The sequence below is a fragment of the Podarcis gaigeae genome, assembly GCF_964106915.1.
Source record: "Podarcis gaigeae genome assembly, chromosome: 2".
Taxonomy (NCBI): Eukaryota; Metazoa; Chordata; class Lepidosauria; order Squamata; family Lacertidae; genus Podarcis; species Podarcis gaigeae.
The window spans coordinates 62,532,152-62,551,932 of record NC_139679.1 but is presented as its reverse complement, the minus strand read 5'-3'; the positions used below and the strand labels follow the sequence as shown (position 1 = coordinate 62,551,932).

At 41.2% G+C, this 19,781-nt stretch overlaps 1 protein-coding gene across 5 annotated transcripts in view; it reads left to right on the top strand.

The window, feature by feature from the left end:
* Nucleotides 1-9,261, top strand: part of ADAMTS2 (ADAM metallopeptidase with thrombospondin type 1 motif 2) — a 328,102-nt gene extending 318,841 nt beyond the window's left edge. For all 5 annotated transcript variants that reach the window (XM_083728369.1, XM_083728368.1, XM_083728366.1 and 2 more), the window contains 3 exons: nt 118-247; nt 873-962; nt 5,666-9,261. In XM_083728369.1, the coding sequence (XP_083584495.1) occupies nt 118-247; nt 873-962; nt 5,666-6,129 (684 nt within the window). In that variant the 3' untranslated portion in view covers nt 6,130-9,261. The remainder of the gene's footprint in view (nt 1-117; nt 248-872; nt 963-5,665) is intronic.
* The last annotated feature ends 10,520 nt before the right edge of the window (nt 9,262-19,781 follow it).

Below are 19,781 nucleotides of genomic sequence, written 5' to 3'. Positions count from 1 at the left end.
AGTGGTAAGTAACAATAAATAATCGTTTTCATACAAATCATGTTACCTGTAACAAATGCCAACTGCCGATAAATTAGCAAAAGTGAAGTTGACTCCTGGTTTCTGCTTTCTCTCCAGTGCTCTGTAACCTGTGGTAATGGTACACAAGACAGACAAGTTCTGTGCAGGACAAGAGAAAACGTTATTGGCTTCTGTAAAGAAGACAAGCCAGAGACAAGGAGGTTATGCATTCTACCTTTGTGTCCCAGTGAGTGCTGATCCCTCTTTTCTATTTATTTGGGGTGGGTGCTTTGTGGCAATTGGGCCAGTGATACAATTAAAATTTGTAGTGATTTTTAGAATACAGTAAGCCCGCAACTTACGCACATGTAACTTCTGCGGTTTCAGCTTGGTAAAAGACATAAAAAGGGGGCAGGTGTCAATTTTGGTTCTCTGATGACACTACCTTTCTACTGGTGTGGTACACATGTTTTCAAACAGGTCCAGGCTGCAACATTTTCAGGCATACATGTTGCAGCCTGGACCTGTTTGAAAACGTCTACCACACCAGTAGAGAGGTAGAGTCATCAGAGAACCAAAATTGTATGTGTGACAAATCCTTGAAATGGTGGGAAGCCTGCATGAAAAAGCCTGTGTGTGGTGCACAAATTTGTTCTGTTTTGTCTTGACTTTTCTGCAGACATTTCACCAATGTGATGACTTTGAGTAGAGGTGCCCAAACTGACATTATTTAAAACCAATAATGTACTGCTGTAGTTTTTCAAAAGCTATTTTCTTTCTTAGAATAGTAGCTACTAATTCTGTTCAGTCAACCAAAATGGTGCATTAAGAAGCTTACAAATATTTTTTCCCTTACTATGGTTCTCTTTCAGGAAATTCATCTGATACATCAAAGAAAACTTACAGGATACAATGGCTGTCAAGACCGGACCCAGATTATCCCATCCAGAAAATATCTTCAAGTAAAAGACCCATTTATAACTCTGCCTTTGCCCTTAAATGCATGCCACATCAAATGTGGACTTTGCCTTCTGCTCTATTCTTCTTCCTATATGGAAAATTTCCTTGAATCTGCCAAGTCTTACCTTGGGCTGAATCTTTTTTCCCCTGCGCTGGGCCTTGGTGCACAGTGTCTTTCTTCTCTGGAGGTTGAGTAGCACTTGCTGCAGTGGCGATCGTGAAGGTGTTGGATGTATGAAGTTGGATCTCTTCGGTGTGTTGGAAGTCCTCTAAAAAGTGAGCTGGTATCAGTTTGCTTGTTGATTGGTGATGGTGAAAAAAGGCTCTTAACTGGCTCATGATTTCAGTTTGATGGTGAAACCGAGAACTTATTGTGAATGTGATCACATCACAATAATGACACCTTGTAGTGCTAAAAGTTCTCCTTTTGTCTAAAGGTCCTCTATCTTACAACAAGTTAGCTTCAGTGTTTTTGCAGGGTAGTCAAATGAAAGTGCTCATTCCATCATGGTTCTTTACAGTCTCATTGCTTATTAACTCATGCGTCACAATTTTTTAAATTCCTGGCTTTAACATTTTCATTTGTTTCCATGAAAAAAGTTGATTACTACAGGTAGATGAAACTCTCTTGATATTCCTGTCAAATGCTGCTACTGTGCTATGCTTTTATTGAAGCTCTTCTACCTATATTTTTTCTTTCCAAAACCAGCAAGGGAATCTTCACACAATTTTGCCAGAAAGTTCCTTCTGTTGTTATTATTTTTTAACACATAAAATGCAAATAGGAAACCAGTATGGCAAAACATGTGGTCTATGCTACAGGTTGTGGTGTGCAGTATTTCAATATCATTGAGACAATATGACATTGTTGTGCTGTGCAATGTCAAGAATTGTTCAGCAGTGAACTCTTTATACATCATTGCATCCATCAGTCTTTTTTCACCATTTGCATGTTTGACTTGACTGGTTCAATTGTGTGTGTGTATGTGTGCGTGCGCGTGTATGTTTGTGATCTATAGATGTGTCAACTGGCAAACATAACAGTGTGAACAATGACAGAATTACCTCAATTTTTATTGCTTTGTTTCATTTTGCTTAGGGAGAAAGAAACTACATTTAGAAAAATGCCTTAAACTTTAATTGCATTGGCATTAACCACCAGTTCCAGCTTTAAATATACAAATAGTGCACTGGTACCATGAATTGATATTCATGTACGGTGTTTTTACTTGAATGCTAAAACACTGAACGGACGTTTGCACAGTCGGGTGTATGAGAAAGGAAAGGATCACTAGCCACCTAAAAGAAAGGGCCATTGCCCAACTTACCCTGTTTTAACTGGTAGATATTTGCTTCGGCATGTGTTTGTGCTGAAGATCTATAACTCACTGTTTATAAAACCACTTATATAAACATCAAATAACAGGTGCATATCAGTACTTGAGGATCATGGCAAATTGCTTGCTACCTTTCTCCACCAAATCATATCCCTTAGGAAGGTGGTCCTGTGGATCTTCTAACAATGTAGCACTTCAAAATTGTCATTATCATGTGATCACATATTTAAATTTTGCTGTTACTATGATGATTGCCTGCAACCTGTTCGTAATTTTACATGGCAACGAAAAAGGCAAAGACACGTTATCTGGCACTAAATACTGTTATGTAAAATAATTGGTGTTTAACTGTTATCAACTTATTCATGACTGTTAGTTACCTTTAAATAGACAACTGTTGAGTGATGTTTCAAGCTATGGATGGCTATTGAGAATGGTGCAATAAGGTATCTGGGCATTGTGCACTAGATCTATATGCACTTTGGTTTATCAGGGATATTTTATTAGTGTTTTGTATGTATTTAACATATTATTAAAGATGTGCCAATTCAGTTTGCTTTTCAATATTTTTTTATGAGGCCAGTTGAAATGTGTACCAAAGTGACTGTGCAAATGACTATTTTTTTCTTACTGCTCAGTTGAAGACATACTTCCAGTCTGTCATGCATACTGCAAAATAAAATAAGATGAAAGTTCAGCAGGTCTGGCAGTTTTGCTTTAGGAAAACAAAATAAACTTACTCTGACATATATGCAAGAGAAACAACCAAGAGTGCCCCTTAAAGACTAAGGTTTATTGTGGCATAAACTATTGAGTGTGCAACTGGGTTGCAGCTGACAGACATTTATGCCCCCCAAAAATATGTTCAAGACTCTGATTCTGTTGTTTTTGCTGCAACAGACTAACATGGCTATCCTTCTGGAGATTTCTTTATAGAAAATGTAATTAGGAATGGGAAGTATATTGACTGTTATCACAAGAGTCAATTATTTCATGTGGCTCTGTATTTTATCTGCATGTTTTGGGGAATGTTTCACTGTTGTTGAAATAAGGCATTTTTCTAAAGATGCTTTAAAAGGTTCTTACATTGAACAGCCAACAAACTTAATTTAAGTTTGAGATACTTGCTATGATTTACTCACCTTATAAATTTGGTAATATTCTAATCCTATTTCTTAGAATGGGTTTATATATAAATAATACATGTTATCCTTATCTTTATAGAACACAATAATCACCTTTTTATTGTTCTCTCGCCCTCAAAACAAAAGGACTGATAGTTCATGTAGAAAGGGGCTAATTTAAAGTTGTTTTCTTTGTTAATCAATTCTAAATTTCCTAGACTGATATGTTTGCCAACTAAACACACCGTGTATCCTTTCTAAAATCAGTGAATGCATCTGCATTTGATCAGGTGGTGCTCTATGTTGCAGTGTGGTTGAGAGCCTGATACACATGCTGCTGCTATCCCTGCCTGCAGTGCTGTCCTAATAGCCTTGTGATGTTGTGATGACATCATGGTTACTTGCACCCTTCCCCTTAGAACACTTGAAAATGTGCATTTGTAACCTCATGGGGGACCAATGCTGCTGGGAGGGTGAATTTCAAGCAGGGAAATAGAAGGTGGGGTTAAACCCTCCTCCACAAACACCACTCATTGCTTCTCTGCTCCTTGTTGCCCTCACTGGAAGAACTTGCTCCTGCTCTAAAAGGGCCATTGAGCTTTACAAATGGATTTTTACCATTTGAGCCCTAGTATTACCAGGGCAGGACAAATACGTTCTGGTGCTTGAAGCACTCCTCCCACTAATTAAGAAATGGAACTATCATCCTGGTGAACTCCATGGAGGCTTCATTGAAATGGACAAGAGGAAAGCAAGGTTCATTTCAGTGAGGCTTGCACTGGAAAGTTTCTCAGTGGATTGTAAATCATAACGTCACTTCCAACAGTTTAAAATCTGCTTCACTCAGGCTTACCTTATGTTAAGGCGGCGTGGGTGTCCTCCAGAAGTAAACACATAAAGGGATGAGTGACAGGAACATATTCTTGAGCAGTATTGTGCATGCCCCAGGGACCATGGATTTGATCTTGCTGTCAGTTCCTTGTCTGTACAAAGGTGTTTGGAAGAACCGGCCTCCTGTTCATCCTGTATATAATAGGTGCAGGAAACACTGGTGTTAGACCAATAGAACAGCAGCAAAATGGCACCATCTACAGCCATGAGAGAGGTGTCTGCAGGTTCAGGAGAACCTCAAGGTTTGAAAAAGCACTGAAAAAAAAACTCGGGGGGGGGGGGACTCCTAACAGGGAAACTGAGCATGCGGATCAGAAACCCAGGTGGGAAGGAGGATGGAATGGCGTGTGTTGAATAGGGAGCATTGTACATTACAACTGTAACATTTGCTGCCATGGTAAGGTGCTTTCTTTTTTTTTTAGTATAGTATATTTTTCTTGCTTTGGGAGTTCTACAGAACTTCTACAATGTATTAGCATTGAACTTCAATTTTCCGCCACTCATTCTGTATATCCCAATGCCGCTGTTAAACTCTTTTAATCCTAGGAGGCCATGAAGCAGAAATCCTTCTTTTTGGGCAGCTTACCAAATCTGCTAGCTGGATGTCAATATACTAATGTAAAACAAATTCTTGTTGTAATCAAAACAACAACAACAACAGGGATGCAATAAAAAACCATTTGAGGTTCTAAGAAGTTACCTGAAGTTTCCATTGCAGCCCCTGGCTAAGGAAAATCAGAGTCTAGTGGCCAGCAATATAGATTGATTGACGGCCCCTGGAGTTCTTCAACTTAATGAACCAGGAGTCCGTTTTCAGTGGCGCAAGCTAAAGCTGGTTGTTCAGGGCCAGGGGTCTGATGTTATGGATACCATGTAAGAGAAGCTATTGGAAATGCTTCGGCATGGTGACAGCGACATGCAACCCCTGCAGTGTGTCAGAGATTCTCATGAATTTCCACACTCAATGCCAGCTGCTGATACAAGTGTAAGGAAATTCTCCATGTGAGTGGTCCCTCCCACAATGGAAGGACAATGGATCCATTGCTACACAATTACATCCCATTAAGCAGCCATAATATGTGTGAGTCCGAGGCCAAGAGCATCTTGAAACCACAACATTCAGGAATGTAAGTGAGTCCCCTTCTAATTTGTCATCACATATCATAAAGGTTGGAGCAGTGTGTAAAACTCTGATGTGAAATTTTAGATCACTGCAAGAAATGTGAGAATGCTTCCGTCAAGGCCCAGTATCAGGTCTTAGTAATATTGTATACAAGAGCCTCTAAGTCCAAGTTTGCTTGATTCTGACTCTGGTTTTATAGTATACACATAATTCCTGTTTTTCTCTTCCAGAAGAACGTTGCCAAGGAGACAAGTCAATGTTTTGTCGCATGGAAGTTCTCTCTCGGTACTGTACAATTCCTGGTTACAATAAACTATGTTGCAAGTCTTGTAAAATGTACAGTAACACAACAGGAAGTGGAAACTCAACAGAATCCAACCATAGCAAGGTTAATGATATCGAAGAGGCTACCTCTCCAACACTTACAACACCTGTTGACGTTCACATCCCACATACCACTTCAGGCCCACCCATTGTTCCCAAGATAAGCATCACCGGTTCCAACGCAACTGAAGATCGGCCACAAGGCAACACAGTGGATGTTCCGTATAAAATTCACGGACTGGAAAATGAAGTGCCACACCACAACATCATCTTGCGGAGGAGACCACCTTACGAACGGACAAGGAACCAAAGAATTCAAGAGCTGATGGCTGAAAAAAGGAAACAAGAAATGCTCAGGAAACTGCATTAAAATGGAAAGACAACACAAAGTTGTTTTCCTCTCTTATAGAGAGATGCTACCACCGCTGGAGCAAAGCCCATGTCATCATAGAGACTTAGATACAAATAGTGGTGCTATGGCAGAAATGCCAAATGCTATAGCCTGCAATAAAAAGGAAATTTAGGATTATTTAAGTTAATATAAATATTATAATGGCTAAGGTTACAAGGTGCCACAGATACTAGTGCAATATCCTCATAGGTTTCACTGCTACTTAGCGGTGGTGCCTCGCTAAGGTCAGCAGGGTTCTTTTGTGGGCTCTCTTGCGCCCTCAGTGTGTGTTCTTGAGTCCAACAGAATGTTTCTTGGGTGCACTCTGTAGAATTAAGAAGAGATTCTAATAGCTTGATCCAAATCCCCCAGCAGTGTTTGGAGGCCTCTTGATAGAACCTCAGCTTCAGGGAAGCACATGTCTGTTTTTTATATATAAAAAAAATCAAGTCCTACCTATACTTATTTGGAAATAAGTTCAATTTATTTCTGTGGAACTTATGTCAAAGTCAGTGTGCTGGAATCTGGTGCGCCATTTTTGCCTGTCTTTCCATTGAATTAAATGGTGGTGCTACCATACTCAGACGGCAGCAAAAAATGGGCTACCATGATATAAAGGACCTAATTCAGATCCTGTTTCAGGAATCAAGCATAAATCAAGCTTTCTGTTAACCACTTGAAAAACAAAAGTAGGTCAGAATTGATGCCACGTAATGTACAAAATAAGAAAGCAAAAACAACAACAGAATGATAACTACTGCATGCAGCACAAGTCGGACCAAAGTATCTTTTAACACTGTTGTCCTTGTAGAAGGAAGATTTACATGCTAGTGTTGGGGAATGCTCCAGTAAAAGGCATCATCACTGTATCTGCTTTTTCTCACACTTAGGGACTAATACATTCTTAATATTAATCAATATACTAGCCCCAGTCAACTTCAGCTAGAGGAGTAGCACACTAAACTTTAGCACCATGTTCTAAAATAATAGCATTCAGGAAAATATGTTTTAAGTTATTAATATATTCACTCACCGGATTGAGCTGCATTGTCCCAGTCACCTCTGGTTCTGCATTTCATCATCTTAAATGCTTGCAATGCAATTACTACAGAGTTTTAACAGGTGTAGATCATTTCCCCCAACTTTTACCAATACTCTGATTCATTTAAATGACTGGATTGCCCTTTGATTTCAGTTGGTGCTTTTTGTGTGTGAAGAAAATGTAGCTTTTGCTTATTCCGGGTTTTTTACAGTGCAATGTTATGTAACTGTGATGGTGAACAACTTGGGTTTTCAGCCATTCATTAGGACAACTGTACTGTAGCAGAAGCAAACACATGTCATTATGCATATATATGTATACACAGTACTGAATCGCTTAGCAATGTATAGTTTGACAGCCCTTTGAGTACTGGTTTCACCCCACACAGCACACAGAAAGCGTGCAGCAACATAGTCAGTTTACTGCTCATTTTGATCAAAGATCAATGTACAGTCAGATCCTAAAGGTGTTTATTTGTCAGTAAGCCCAAGCACTGGGACTTACTTCTCAATAGGTGTGCTCAGGACAGCAACTTTAGATTGGTTATTCAAAAACATCCATGTTAATTCCTGACTAGGTATGGTCTTAAAGCTTGAGCCAGGTCTGAAAACGAAGTTTCCCCATCAATTTAACTTGATAGTGGGATAGACCACACTCCCAGGTATATCTGCTATTTTTACACATCTAGTGGCTGCTGAGGAAAATAGCTGAGCACAGGAAAATATTTTGGGTGCTATTGCTAGTAGTTCAATGGCTGCATGGACTAAAAAGCCTGTAGGTGGTGTGCGTGTTAAAAAAATATATCTTCCTGCTCTGACTACCATGTTTATCTGAGCTGCTTAATGCTTACCAGTTAATGCAAGATTCTGAATGCTGTTGCTGCCTTCATAATCTAACTGAACAGCAGCTCATTAGTACAAGTTAAACCACAGATTTCATAGGCAACTTATTAAGCAATTCAAAGTTTTCGTTGGCATACCTTGTAGGTGGCAAATAGATGGTGGTTGTTCAAAATCATCCATGTTAATGAGTAGATTCCATTTCTCATGAGACCAATATCTAGATATCTTATCATTGGCCTCATCACTCTTTTATATTCACTGGGAAGAAAATTTGGCATGCTATTATAATCATGGCATACAATATAGAATGGGTTTTATATTCAAGCAGCGTGAGTTCCCCTTTTAAAATGTATTGCTCCTGCTCTCATTCTAGCCACATGCAACAGCTACCGGCATAAGCACAGCAATGTTAGCCTGCTTCTACACAGGTATCTTTATTGGGATTGGAATGGTTGTTCTATGAGTGAGAGTTCCAGTGTACACTACTATTGACATAGCAGAACATTCTGGAACCAGTAAACATTTCAAGACTAGTACCAGGGCCGGCCCATTCATGAGGCAAAGTGAGGTGATTGCCTCAGGTGACAGGATTCACTGGGGCAGCAGATCCTGGTGTTCCTTAGCACCATTTTGGAGCCAAAATGTCCTGGGCTGGCCCTGGCTGGTCTTCCTCTGAAATTGTAGAACTCATCTGAAAGACATAGGTTTGCTTTTTTGCCAAACAGTCTGATTCCACTTTCTCTTTGTCCCCCTTCATATTAATGCACTTTCATGAACACCTATGGTGGAAAATATTTCCCAAATGACAGCCTATTTAGTGGGAGAGGTCTTTCCAGTGTAAGGCCTGATATAATCTTAATCTTGCTTAATTCAGAAGTTAGTTTCTCCACCCTACCCCCACAAAAAAGGGGCAATGGCATGTTCTGTTCACTGTATATGTAGCATAATAATGTGAAGTGTCTGAAGAAATAAATCCCATGACAGCTAATTAATTTTATTGGAACTTGCTAATGATATTGGAAGCAATTAGGGGCATGTGTTAGTAATTAGGGACATAGAATTGCTCAGTTTTTCTGGAAAGGCTGCCACCCAGCAGAATGCTTTGGAGCACAATATTATGCCATCACTTCGTGGAAATGAGGACAATTTCATACATTTATTTTGTTCCAAACAAATGGAGAAAAGTGGCTTTTGGTCTGTTTAGGCCATTAACTAGAAGCATGTGTGAATAGGGGCTTCACATGCCCAGTGGGTCTTTCACCTCGTATCATACTAACCCCCCCCCCCTTTGATGTATTGTAAGCAGCTTTTAAAATGTTGGGGGCTTCGGTGAGGCAAAGAAATGAGGGAGGAAGCCCAGCAAGGCACACTTGACTGAAAAAGGTAACACTGTGCCTATAGCCTTCATTAATGTGGAAGTCAAGCAACAGTGGGAGATATGTATTAAAGTAGCTCCACTATCCTTGGTATTTCTCCCCTCAAAAATGGTTTCCCCATAATCCTGCTACGATGGGGGAAGGAGCATCACTGCAAATCATCTTGCTGTCCCATATTTATTTTATCACCTCAAGTTTTCCCATCCAATTTCTTCCACAAGACTCTGTGATACAGTGATAGGGCTTCTGTGCCTTTAAAAGTCATATGGGTAGAAGTCTGAGAGGCACAGCTTACCTTATAACTGAAACTCGGTGCTGGGAAGAACTTCGGCTGTTAATTTGTGCCTATTGTCTTGCTGTTCAGGGTATATGAGACCTACAAGAAAGAAAAAGAAAGTAACTGCATACAGTACAAGTCCTACAGCGGTGCTGCCCAGTAACATTGGAGCACATTGCCAGCTAAATAATGAGAAGAGTACTTATTGTTTAACTGTTAATGGACAAGAATTTCTATATTTCCAAAAATTAAAATGTGGGCTTATTATTATTTTCTATGAAACATATACAGATCTTTTCCTTCCTTGCTGCTTCCTCTCTTCCTCCTGCATCTGTAGTTTTGTATTAGAAGATAACTGTACTCTGACCAAGGTACTCTTTGTGACAGTACTTACTGCTACAGAATACCGTCACCTTTTAATTTCTTTTTGTATTGGCACCCTACAAAAAACAACAACCCACAAAAGCACTGCCAAACAAAATCCCCTTTCTTTATAGCTGTTTCCTAGTTGCTTTTTATAGACAGAGGTGGCTCCCAGCACGTTGACAGAATAGGCTAATTACTTACTATATGTCTAAGCAAACATACTAGATATGGAAGTGGAATGCAAAAAGGGAAACCACAAACGTCTCATGACTGACCCGGGCTGGATCTAGACAAATCAAAGAAGCGTTTTAGTTAAATGCGTTGTAAATTTTGTATGAGAAATCAGGTTAGCAAAAACGGGACTCCACAGCGCCACCTGGTGGCACAGGGTTATATGCAACACATATAAACACTTTTTCTTTACCAATCTAGCTGAGTCTAGACTACTACAGTACATGATTTCTCTTGTTCTGGAATAAGTGGGTTAATTCTTGTTCGACGAACATTTCATAAGTTGTTGACTCTATTGTGGAGCATGCAATGTCTTCTTTTTCATTATATACCTAGCAGTCTACACAGTAGCCTAATGCTACTTGTTCATTTTAAAGCATAGCTATGCCTCTGGTGCAGCATAGTACAATGACACAGCTCTTCTAACTACCACTGCCCTGAGTTTTTAGAAGAGGCCAGTGGGTGCTTGGCACAATACACAAACGAAAGATAGTAAAATACTCTATTCTTAAATGTGATAATAGTTTTGGTCCTGAAAACACTTGGAAGGATATAACATTCAATTGGAATTGCCAACTCCTGTCCCCCCCGCCTTTTTTTGCTTCTTTAATAGCTGCTTGATCTGCAAACCTGAGCAGGTAATAATGTTTCTCTTCAGGCTGTGAAAGGCTTCAGTGGCTGGTTCCTGCAGCTCAAGGTGTTGCAAAGGAGTAGGCAGGGATATTTTTCTAGTTCGTTGAAACCCTTAAGTTCAACTGCCTCAGTAAGCGTGTTTCATGTAAATTACTGCTGCCCCCTGTTATGTTATTTTTTTTTACCCCTGTTGAAATCTGGCTGTGGCTACATTGCCTTTAGCACCATACTGTTAACATTTTACTCTGTCTATCCCCATATATCAAAGCCCTATGTTTTACGTACAAGAGTTTTCAGAACTAAGTTATTCATCTGAATGCAGAATTTTCTCTCCTCAGTTAACACAGCCATTCAAAAGCTGTGCACCCACGGAGACCAAATTGGGGCCTTTAAACATGAACATCCGACATGTGTTAGGCCCTTGACAATCCTGTGCTTCCTGGCTCATTATCTGAGACCAGCTGTACAAATGCACCCACATCCAAGTGCAAAACTCAACGTGCATTTGGAAATGCAAGGAAAATGCTCCTTGTTGCGAGACAAAAGCTGAGTCCTGCTGGTGGTGGGTGCAGGGAATGCCAGCACATGCCAGATTTTCAAGCGTTTTCCAACAAGTGCCCTATGTCATGTGAACAGACCCTTAGAATGCCTTGCTTGAAATATCTCCAAATGGTGCTTCACCCAGTACTCAAAGGGTTTTTTGTGATTTACTTTTACTATGTAATGCATTTACTACTACTATATTTACTCACCTACAATGCACAGTATTACCTATGTTCGTATGGCACAGCCATTCACATACCATGCATATGCCTTAACGTCAGCTGCAATGATTAGCCATGAATTGTATATTAAAATGTATATACAAATCAGAACCTTTAATTTTATAATTTATTAAAGTCCAGATGTCTGGGTTCTTTTGCAAAGGAGTTTGACTTTTTAACTTTGATTACTCAATCCGTGCTCCTAGTACCATTCAATAGGCAGGGGGCTTAACCTTTTTCAAACCACAACACTAAAGCCTGTTGTCTTTTCAGCCTCCATTCATCCCCCCTGTACCCTCTCTGACATGTCTTCAGTGTCCCACCACCATAGAATCATAGAATTGGAAGGGACCCAAGGGTCATCTGGTCCAGCCCCCTGCAATGCAGTCTCCTGGCTCTGAGACTTCTTCCTCTGGGACATCTCTAGGGGGTTCCCCAGCTACTACCTTCCACCACTCCTCTTCATCCAGCCAGTCTCTGACAGATACTTCACTGTGGCAAGAAGGTATGAGGGTGACCAGGAAAACTGGTGGAGGAATAGGACAGGCAGTGCAGAGCATTTAAATCACTGGCACATTATCTGGGGCAGGACTTGACACCTTCTTAAAAAAAAAGAAAAAGCAGTGTGCATTGCTTAGCAATAAGATATGTGGAGGCCCTGTTTGTTTGAAAGGATGCTGTGCTAGTGGCACAACACTTCAAAGCAGCTTCAACTTCCACACTCAGCTTGACAATAAGCTCTGAAACCTTGAAAGCCTGCCTCTTTCCTTGAAAGCCTTGAAAACCTAGAAAGCCTGCCTCTAACAAAATAAAATATACAACCATCTCCCATGAAAGCAGAAGAGTCCAATGATATATGGGGTGAGAAATGTCTCGTCCCCAAGAAGTCAGTAGACTACAACGCCCATCATCCCTGACTATTGGCCGTGCTAGCTGATGATGACTTCCATACACAGCCCACCCTTCCTCCCAAAGGAGGCCAAGGTGGCAAGCAATTACTGGTTAGTAGGGGTTGGGTAGAACAGACAGGGACCCTTTGGCTAGGTATTGTCCAGCAGGAAGCTGCAGGATCTCTCTGCCCCCTCCCCATTCCCTCAAGTGAGAGAGGGTCCACACTTTCACCTTGTGCTTCTGCTCATTTTAGGTCCTACTTGTTTTAGTTAATAGGACTGTGACTCTTAACCCACTTTCTACCTCTGCAGTGTTCATCTGAAAGTTGGGTGGGGGAGGAATATCCATTACTTCCTTGCAGAGTTATCATCTAATTCAGTACAACAGCAGCTCTATGCTCTTAGATCTGGAAGAGATTCACCTATATTATTTTCTCACGTCCACAGCACTCCGGTTGCCTCACATAAGCACTGTGCAATGCACCTAGAAATAAAGCCTTTCTTTCTCCCTGTCTCAGAGGACATTAGTTAAATCTTCCTTGAACACCTTCTCTGGTGATGATAAAAACAGAAGATCTGCCTTCTTTAACCCATTTACTTCCCTCATCAAAGTTCTTCCCTGAAATTGTGCCTTGTGTCAAATTGGCCTTCAGCCCATACATATGCAAAGCTCTTGCTCTCAGGAGAGTACTCCAATTGGCCCCATGGGATGATGCTTCGCTGCTATTTAGGCTTTTGCTTAAAGACATACGTAATTGCCAGTCTGATGTCCTCCAACCCAGCTAAGAAGAATATGGACAAGCTCTCAAAGGAGTAGAAATCACTGCTTGAAGACACCATAGAAAGACAGAAGCAGGCAGACAGTGTCTCCAGGGCAGTAGCAAGAAGACGTCTCCAAAGGAAAAACTGGGCAATGTAGAATGTAGTTGTCCACAGTCCATATTTATACCCTGGCAGAAACCCAGCTGGTGTGACATGCATCTGTGTGGCACATCAGAAAAGAGACGTGGCTCTGGGGCATAAATAAAATGTACTGTCTACCTAGTAGACCGATAGTTCATTCAAGAGTTCGCACATACAAATGGCCCTCTCTCAGACAAACCTGCATGAAGCTCATGATTAACTGTGACTTAGCATTAGCTGAAAAGGTTAATCTACTAAAGATGATCATAGCTGTCCTTTTGTAACAGCCAACTGACTCATTAGGCCTCATTTTGCTTAAGCCCATAACCTTCAGTTATGCCACACTTTTGCAGTTATGCCATCCTTGGCATTTAATTAGCATTATATCCATCCGACATAGATGGACTGCCTTATGAAAGTGCTTTTGATTCTATACGTTGCTAGCTAACATCTCCGTGCACCCAACTTGCAGGCATCAGCAACACATGGAAGCAAATGCTGGGGTAAGGGTAAAGGGACCCCTGACTATTAGGTCCAGTCGTGACTGATTCTGGGGTTGCGGCGCTCATCTCGCTTTATTGGCCGAGAGAGCTGGCGTACAGCTTCTGGGTCATATGGCCAGCAAACAAGAGCAGCACACAGAAACGCCATTTACCTTCCTGCTGGAGTGGTACCTATTTATCTACTTGCACTTTGATGTGCTTTTGAACTGCTAGGTTGGCAGGAGCTGGGACCCAACAACGGGAGCTCACCCCGTCGCGGGGATTTGAACCGCCGACCTTCTGATTGGCAAGTCCTAGGCTCTGTGGTTTAACCCACAGCACCACCCACGTACTTGCAGGCAATTCCTAGCTAGAATCAGAAGTTAAGTTTCTTGCAGAATGCATTTCCTGTATTCTGTTGTCCTACCTCCTGGCAGTAGGAACATTATGGAAGAAAAATAGGTTCTGTTTTTGACAGCAGAAACAAATGACGCATTAACATAAAACATTAGTGCCGAAGAGGACAAATCCTGCCTTTTCTTCCTATTGTCATATTGTATCCTGCCGTAACCGCAAATTGTGAGTTTTTCATGGAGGGCATATTGGCAAACAATAAGCGAACTTTGTTCCTTCTGACTACCTTGATTCCATAAATTAAACCCACAGCTTCACCGCTACTGTTTCACAAAAATTGCTGAGCTAGGGAAATCTAGAAACCCCATTTTTAAAGTATAAAGCTGTTTTGCTGTACTAAGCTTGTCCCTTGAGTTCCGCCTCTGATCCTTTGAAGGGCAGAGTAGGCACCTGATGGCAACAAATCAAAACTTCTTATTATTCATTTTTAAGCTGACAGTAAAAGTAATCTGACAGTAAGAGATGGGTCCTATCTAGTTATGCAAAAGGACTCTGGACTAAGCCCATTAAAGAAGGCTGGTTGGCACATGATATAATTGGCATGTGGCATTGCTGAAATAACCATCACAACAGATCCCATTCCGTGGGGGTACAGGTAATAGCATGTACGTTCCCATTGCCTGTATGCCAAGTATACATGGTCTTCGCAATCCAAAACATTGGGAATATCCTGTTATAAATTGCAGCTCCTACATACGTCACACAGATACGGATGAAAACAGACCAGTCATACTATTAAGCCAGTTTTGTGTACAATCACAAAGCAAATAAATGAATCAAATAAAATATCTGGTATAGTATTCTATTTTGGATGTCCCGCTTCAAAAACAGACAGATGCCAAAGAGAAGCCCATAAACAGGATACAAGGGCAATCACCCTCTGATGCTGTTGTTGACCAAGTGGAGGAAGAGGGCATGCCCTCAGATAGCCCACTGCATTGCCTGCGTACATGAACAGAGAATGGGGTGGAGAAGCAGCACTGTCTTGCACCCTGTGAGGACCCTTCCACAGGGTTTTTTTTTACCTGTGAGATTAAAGGCGTTACCCCAAATGCCTTGGGCATCTGCTGGAAAAGCTATACACCAGCAGATAATCAGTCCATAGCATGTACATTAATATATTTATTCATATATAGTGTCTGTAACTGCTAGGTGCTGAATGAAAATTAAACATAACAAAGGCCCCACCCAGACCTGTCAGGAGTAAGCATGGACCAATGGTACCAAAAAGTATGGGAAACAGCCTTACTAGAAAAATTAACCAATAAACTGAAACTGACACAGGGACAAATAAAAGAAGATGCCTTCACCCCGGTATGGCTCCCCTTTATCACATACACAGCCCAACAAGACAATGACAATAATCCACCAACAGCATACAAATCAATATGGCTAACCTGATCCAAAACACACACACACCTAACTCACACACGAAAACAAAGTTCACCACAGCCAATCACAAACAAACAACCACACCCTAGGCCAACCCCAACCTCTCTCACCACCAAGAAACACAAGTGAATAGCAGAGAACCTGCACAAGCGACACTGACACAAAACCCCACATACTGGTATATTAAGTAAAATAGAAACATCACCACCCGACCCCACCCCCACTCACCTTTCCCTCGTCCACCTCTTTCCCCCTTTTCTTCCTAATGTCTCAACAAATGAAACTGATCTGTAAAAAATGTTACTTGAAAAAGAGAGAGAGAGATTGCACATACTTTTGTAAACCAAGAAAATCTTTAATTAAAAACAAAAACAAAGGCCCCGCCCATAAATTTATAATCTAAAGGAACTATGGGCTGTGGCTCAGTGGGATAGCATCTGCTTTACATGCTGACAGTTCCAGGTTCAGTTCCTGGCATCTCAAGGTTGTACTGGGTGAGGACTTTGTCCGAAATCCAGTCCTGGAGAGTCGCTGCTCCTCAGTGCAGACAATATTGCACAAGACAGACTGTTGGGCTGACAAGCAACTCCCTATGTTCCTATGAGGGTCAATCAATAAAAAGGAAAGAGGGGGGGGGGGGAGTGAATGAAACCTGAATGTAATCGACTCATTCCACAATGACAAAGTTATTCAGCAACACAAAGCCATTAAATAATATTGATTACAAATCAGACAAGTCATTAAATGCTATCTGTACCAGTTGCCCAGACGTGTGATTTCAGACAAAAGTGAGTGAGAGGAGCAGCAGTCACACAAAGCAGGCTCCCAGGGCATTCAGATTATTATTATTATCAGTGCTTTTTTCTAAAAAAGAAATGTTTGGGGGTACTCCCATTTTCCTACTCATCTTGAAATACGACCCCTCAATGAGGCCAAACTTAGATTCACAAAATGTTTTGGGGTATGCATACCCCTGCGTACCCCTAGAAAAAAGCACTATTGTTATTTATTGAATTTATATACCACCCTATACCCAGAGGTCTCAGGGTGGTTCACAGAACAAAAGCAAAATATAAAACCACAAAATATATAATCAAAATAAAAACAACAACACAATAACACCCCCTAATGTATGGACCAGGCTACAAACCTGCCGACAGCCAGGGAGGCAACTTGAAACAGCCTAGATAGGCACATAGCCACAGTCTTAAACTCTCAGCCCTGTAGGCAAAGAACATGTTTCTCTTATGCATTGCAGAACACCCAGCTTAGTTCAAATGAACTCCAAGGCTTGGAGTTTACCAGGTTATCCTCCTAGAGTCTTTTCCACACAGAGAACTATGAACTGGACATACCAAAATCACTGGAAAAAACCAAAACACAGAGACATTGATCTGTAAAAACAACACCACCGCCACTGTGGACATCAGTTCTGCAGCATAAGAAAGAGCTTCAGATAACAGACACTTTATAGCCCATCAGCCACTAGATGTCGGCACATGAAAGCAAATGAGGGAATAGATGGGAAAGAATTGCTTCATTATTAGATTCCTGTGGCTTTTGAAGGGAGCTGGATTTTTTGAGCTCAAGGAGATCGTATTGGTTACCCCCCCCCTTTTTTTTTACTAAACAGGAGATACAGTGGTACCTCTGGTTACGTACTTAATTCGTTCTGGAGGTCCGTTCTTAACCTGGAACTTTTCTTAACGTGAAGCACCACTTTAGTTAATGGGGCCACCTGCTGCTGCCGTGCCGCCGGAGCACAATTTCTGTTCTCATCCTGAAGCAAAGTTCTTAACCTGAGGTACTATTTCTGGGTTAGCGGAGTCTGTAACCTGAAGCGTATGTAACCTGAAGTGTATGTAACCCGAGGTACCACTGTACTGACTCTTAGCTTGAGTCCCACTCACTCCGACACATTTATAAAGGCTGGAACAGATAGCTGAGAGAGAGAAAAGTAGTAGGAGCAGCTTGCCCCTTTGTGCTACAGCCACACTAAGAGGTCTCTGTCTGCTTTTTTCTTTAACAGCAACAGCTGTATGGGGTGAGGGGGTTAGATCTGGACTGCAGCTCTCCTGTGCACTTTCATCCTGCCACACCTACACCAACCTGGCATTGGCCCCAGGAGAGAAGCTTCTATTGGCAGGAATAAGAAAAGCTTCCCTCCAGTATCACGCACCAGACTTGGACGGTGAGACTAGTGGGACCACAAGGGAAGAACACTAAACTCAAGAAAAGGAGGAAGCAGAAACATTTAGATCACATGTGTGCATGCCTTGGACATTTTTATGGAAAGGTCTGCAAATATAAATATAAAAGATGTAGTTTCTGAAATGGCAGAGCAATACTGCAAGGGAACTGGCTGCTATTTTTTACTCATGTTTACTAAAAGACACATACTTTAAATAATCAAAACATGGAAATTCAAAGTCAGCCTGCAAGATTACCCCTGTTGCCCCAATCTCTCATTAAAAATTGTTTTTCTCTAACAAGAGAACTCACAGTTCCAGCTAAACATGAGCTCTTGAAACAACATTTTCCATTGTGCTTCTTTAAAAAGAATGGCCTTTGTGTTATTTTGCTCCAGGTTATCTATCTGGGTCTCTGGTGACTTTACAGGTGTGCTACTTCAGTAATTAGCAGAGAGCTCTGAATGAGTCCTGGATGATGGTTGGCAAAACCAGCCCTGTCTAGCTAATACCCACTTGCTCATTAATGCTTCCCAGCAATTGTCTTTGGTACATACCAAAGTATCTATCACTCATAAAGCACAACAGGCTAATAGGCTATGTACCGTATTTTTTGCACCATAACACTCACTTTTTTCCTCCTAGAAAGTAAGGGGAAATGTCTGTGCGTGTTATGGAGCGAATGCCTGCGGGTGGTGGTGGGGATCTGCTGCAGTCGTGAGCAGAGGATCCATGGTTCCCCTTCCTTCCCTCCTCTGTGGTTACAAAGCATGGATTCACATGGATCCTCATGATTTTTGCAGTGGGCTACTCCAAACTCACTGTCAGATCACATGTCTGTGGCCACAGCATGAAGCACAAAAATCATATAACCACTATTTCGTTTAGAATATTTTTTTTCTTGTTTTCCTCCTCTAAAAACTACATGCGTGTTATGGTCTGGTGCGTGTTATAGAGCGAAAAATACGGTAAATATAATTAGATAAGGCAAATGCTATCCACCATCTCTGTCTCCTTTTAATATGCAATATAAATGTGAAGGCCATCCATGGTCATCCTGTGTTGATCTCTTGTCAGTTGTTTGGTTTTTAAATATATGTTTAAAATATATTTCTAATATATCTCTCAACAACTGCTTGTTTTTAAAAACTTATGTATGTTTGTATGCAGAACAAAAATTGCATTAGCAGTGTGATCCAATGCATGTCTACTCAGAAGCTCCACTGCATTCAATATGGCTTACTCCTAGCTAAGTGGGTCCAGGATTGCTGTCCACAATCGTGCCACTGCACGATTTCTGTTCTCATCCTGAAGCAAAGTTCTTACTATTTCTGGGTTAGAAGAGTCTATAACCTGAAGTGTCTGTAACCCGAAGTACCAATCGGGCTCCGGCGGCATGGCAGCAGCAGGAGGCCCCATTAGGTAAAGTGGTGCTTCAGGTTAAGAACAGTTTCAGGTTAAGTATGGACCTCTGGAACGAATTAAGTACTTAACCTGAGGTACCACTGTACTTGGAGATTCAAGGAGCAGATGGAAATGCTGTGCTCATCCTGGAACGACAGCTGCCTTCAGTAGATTAAGTGAAGATGGTGACCCAGTGTGTGGCATACATGAAAATGGCAGGTTCTAGGGAGCCTTTGGAACAGAATCATAGCTGTCAACTTTCCTCTTTTCTTGCGAGGACTCCTATTCGGAATAAGGGAATTTCCCTTAAAAAAAGGGAAATGTTGACAGCTTTGAACAGAAATGAGAATGAATCTGCTAATTATTACAATATCGTTGATCTATGGCGAGGCTGCATTTGGAATATTGTGTACAGTTCTGGTCGCC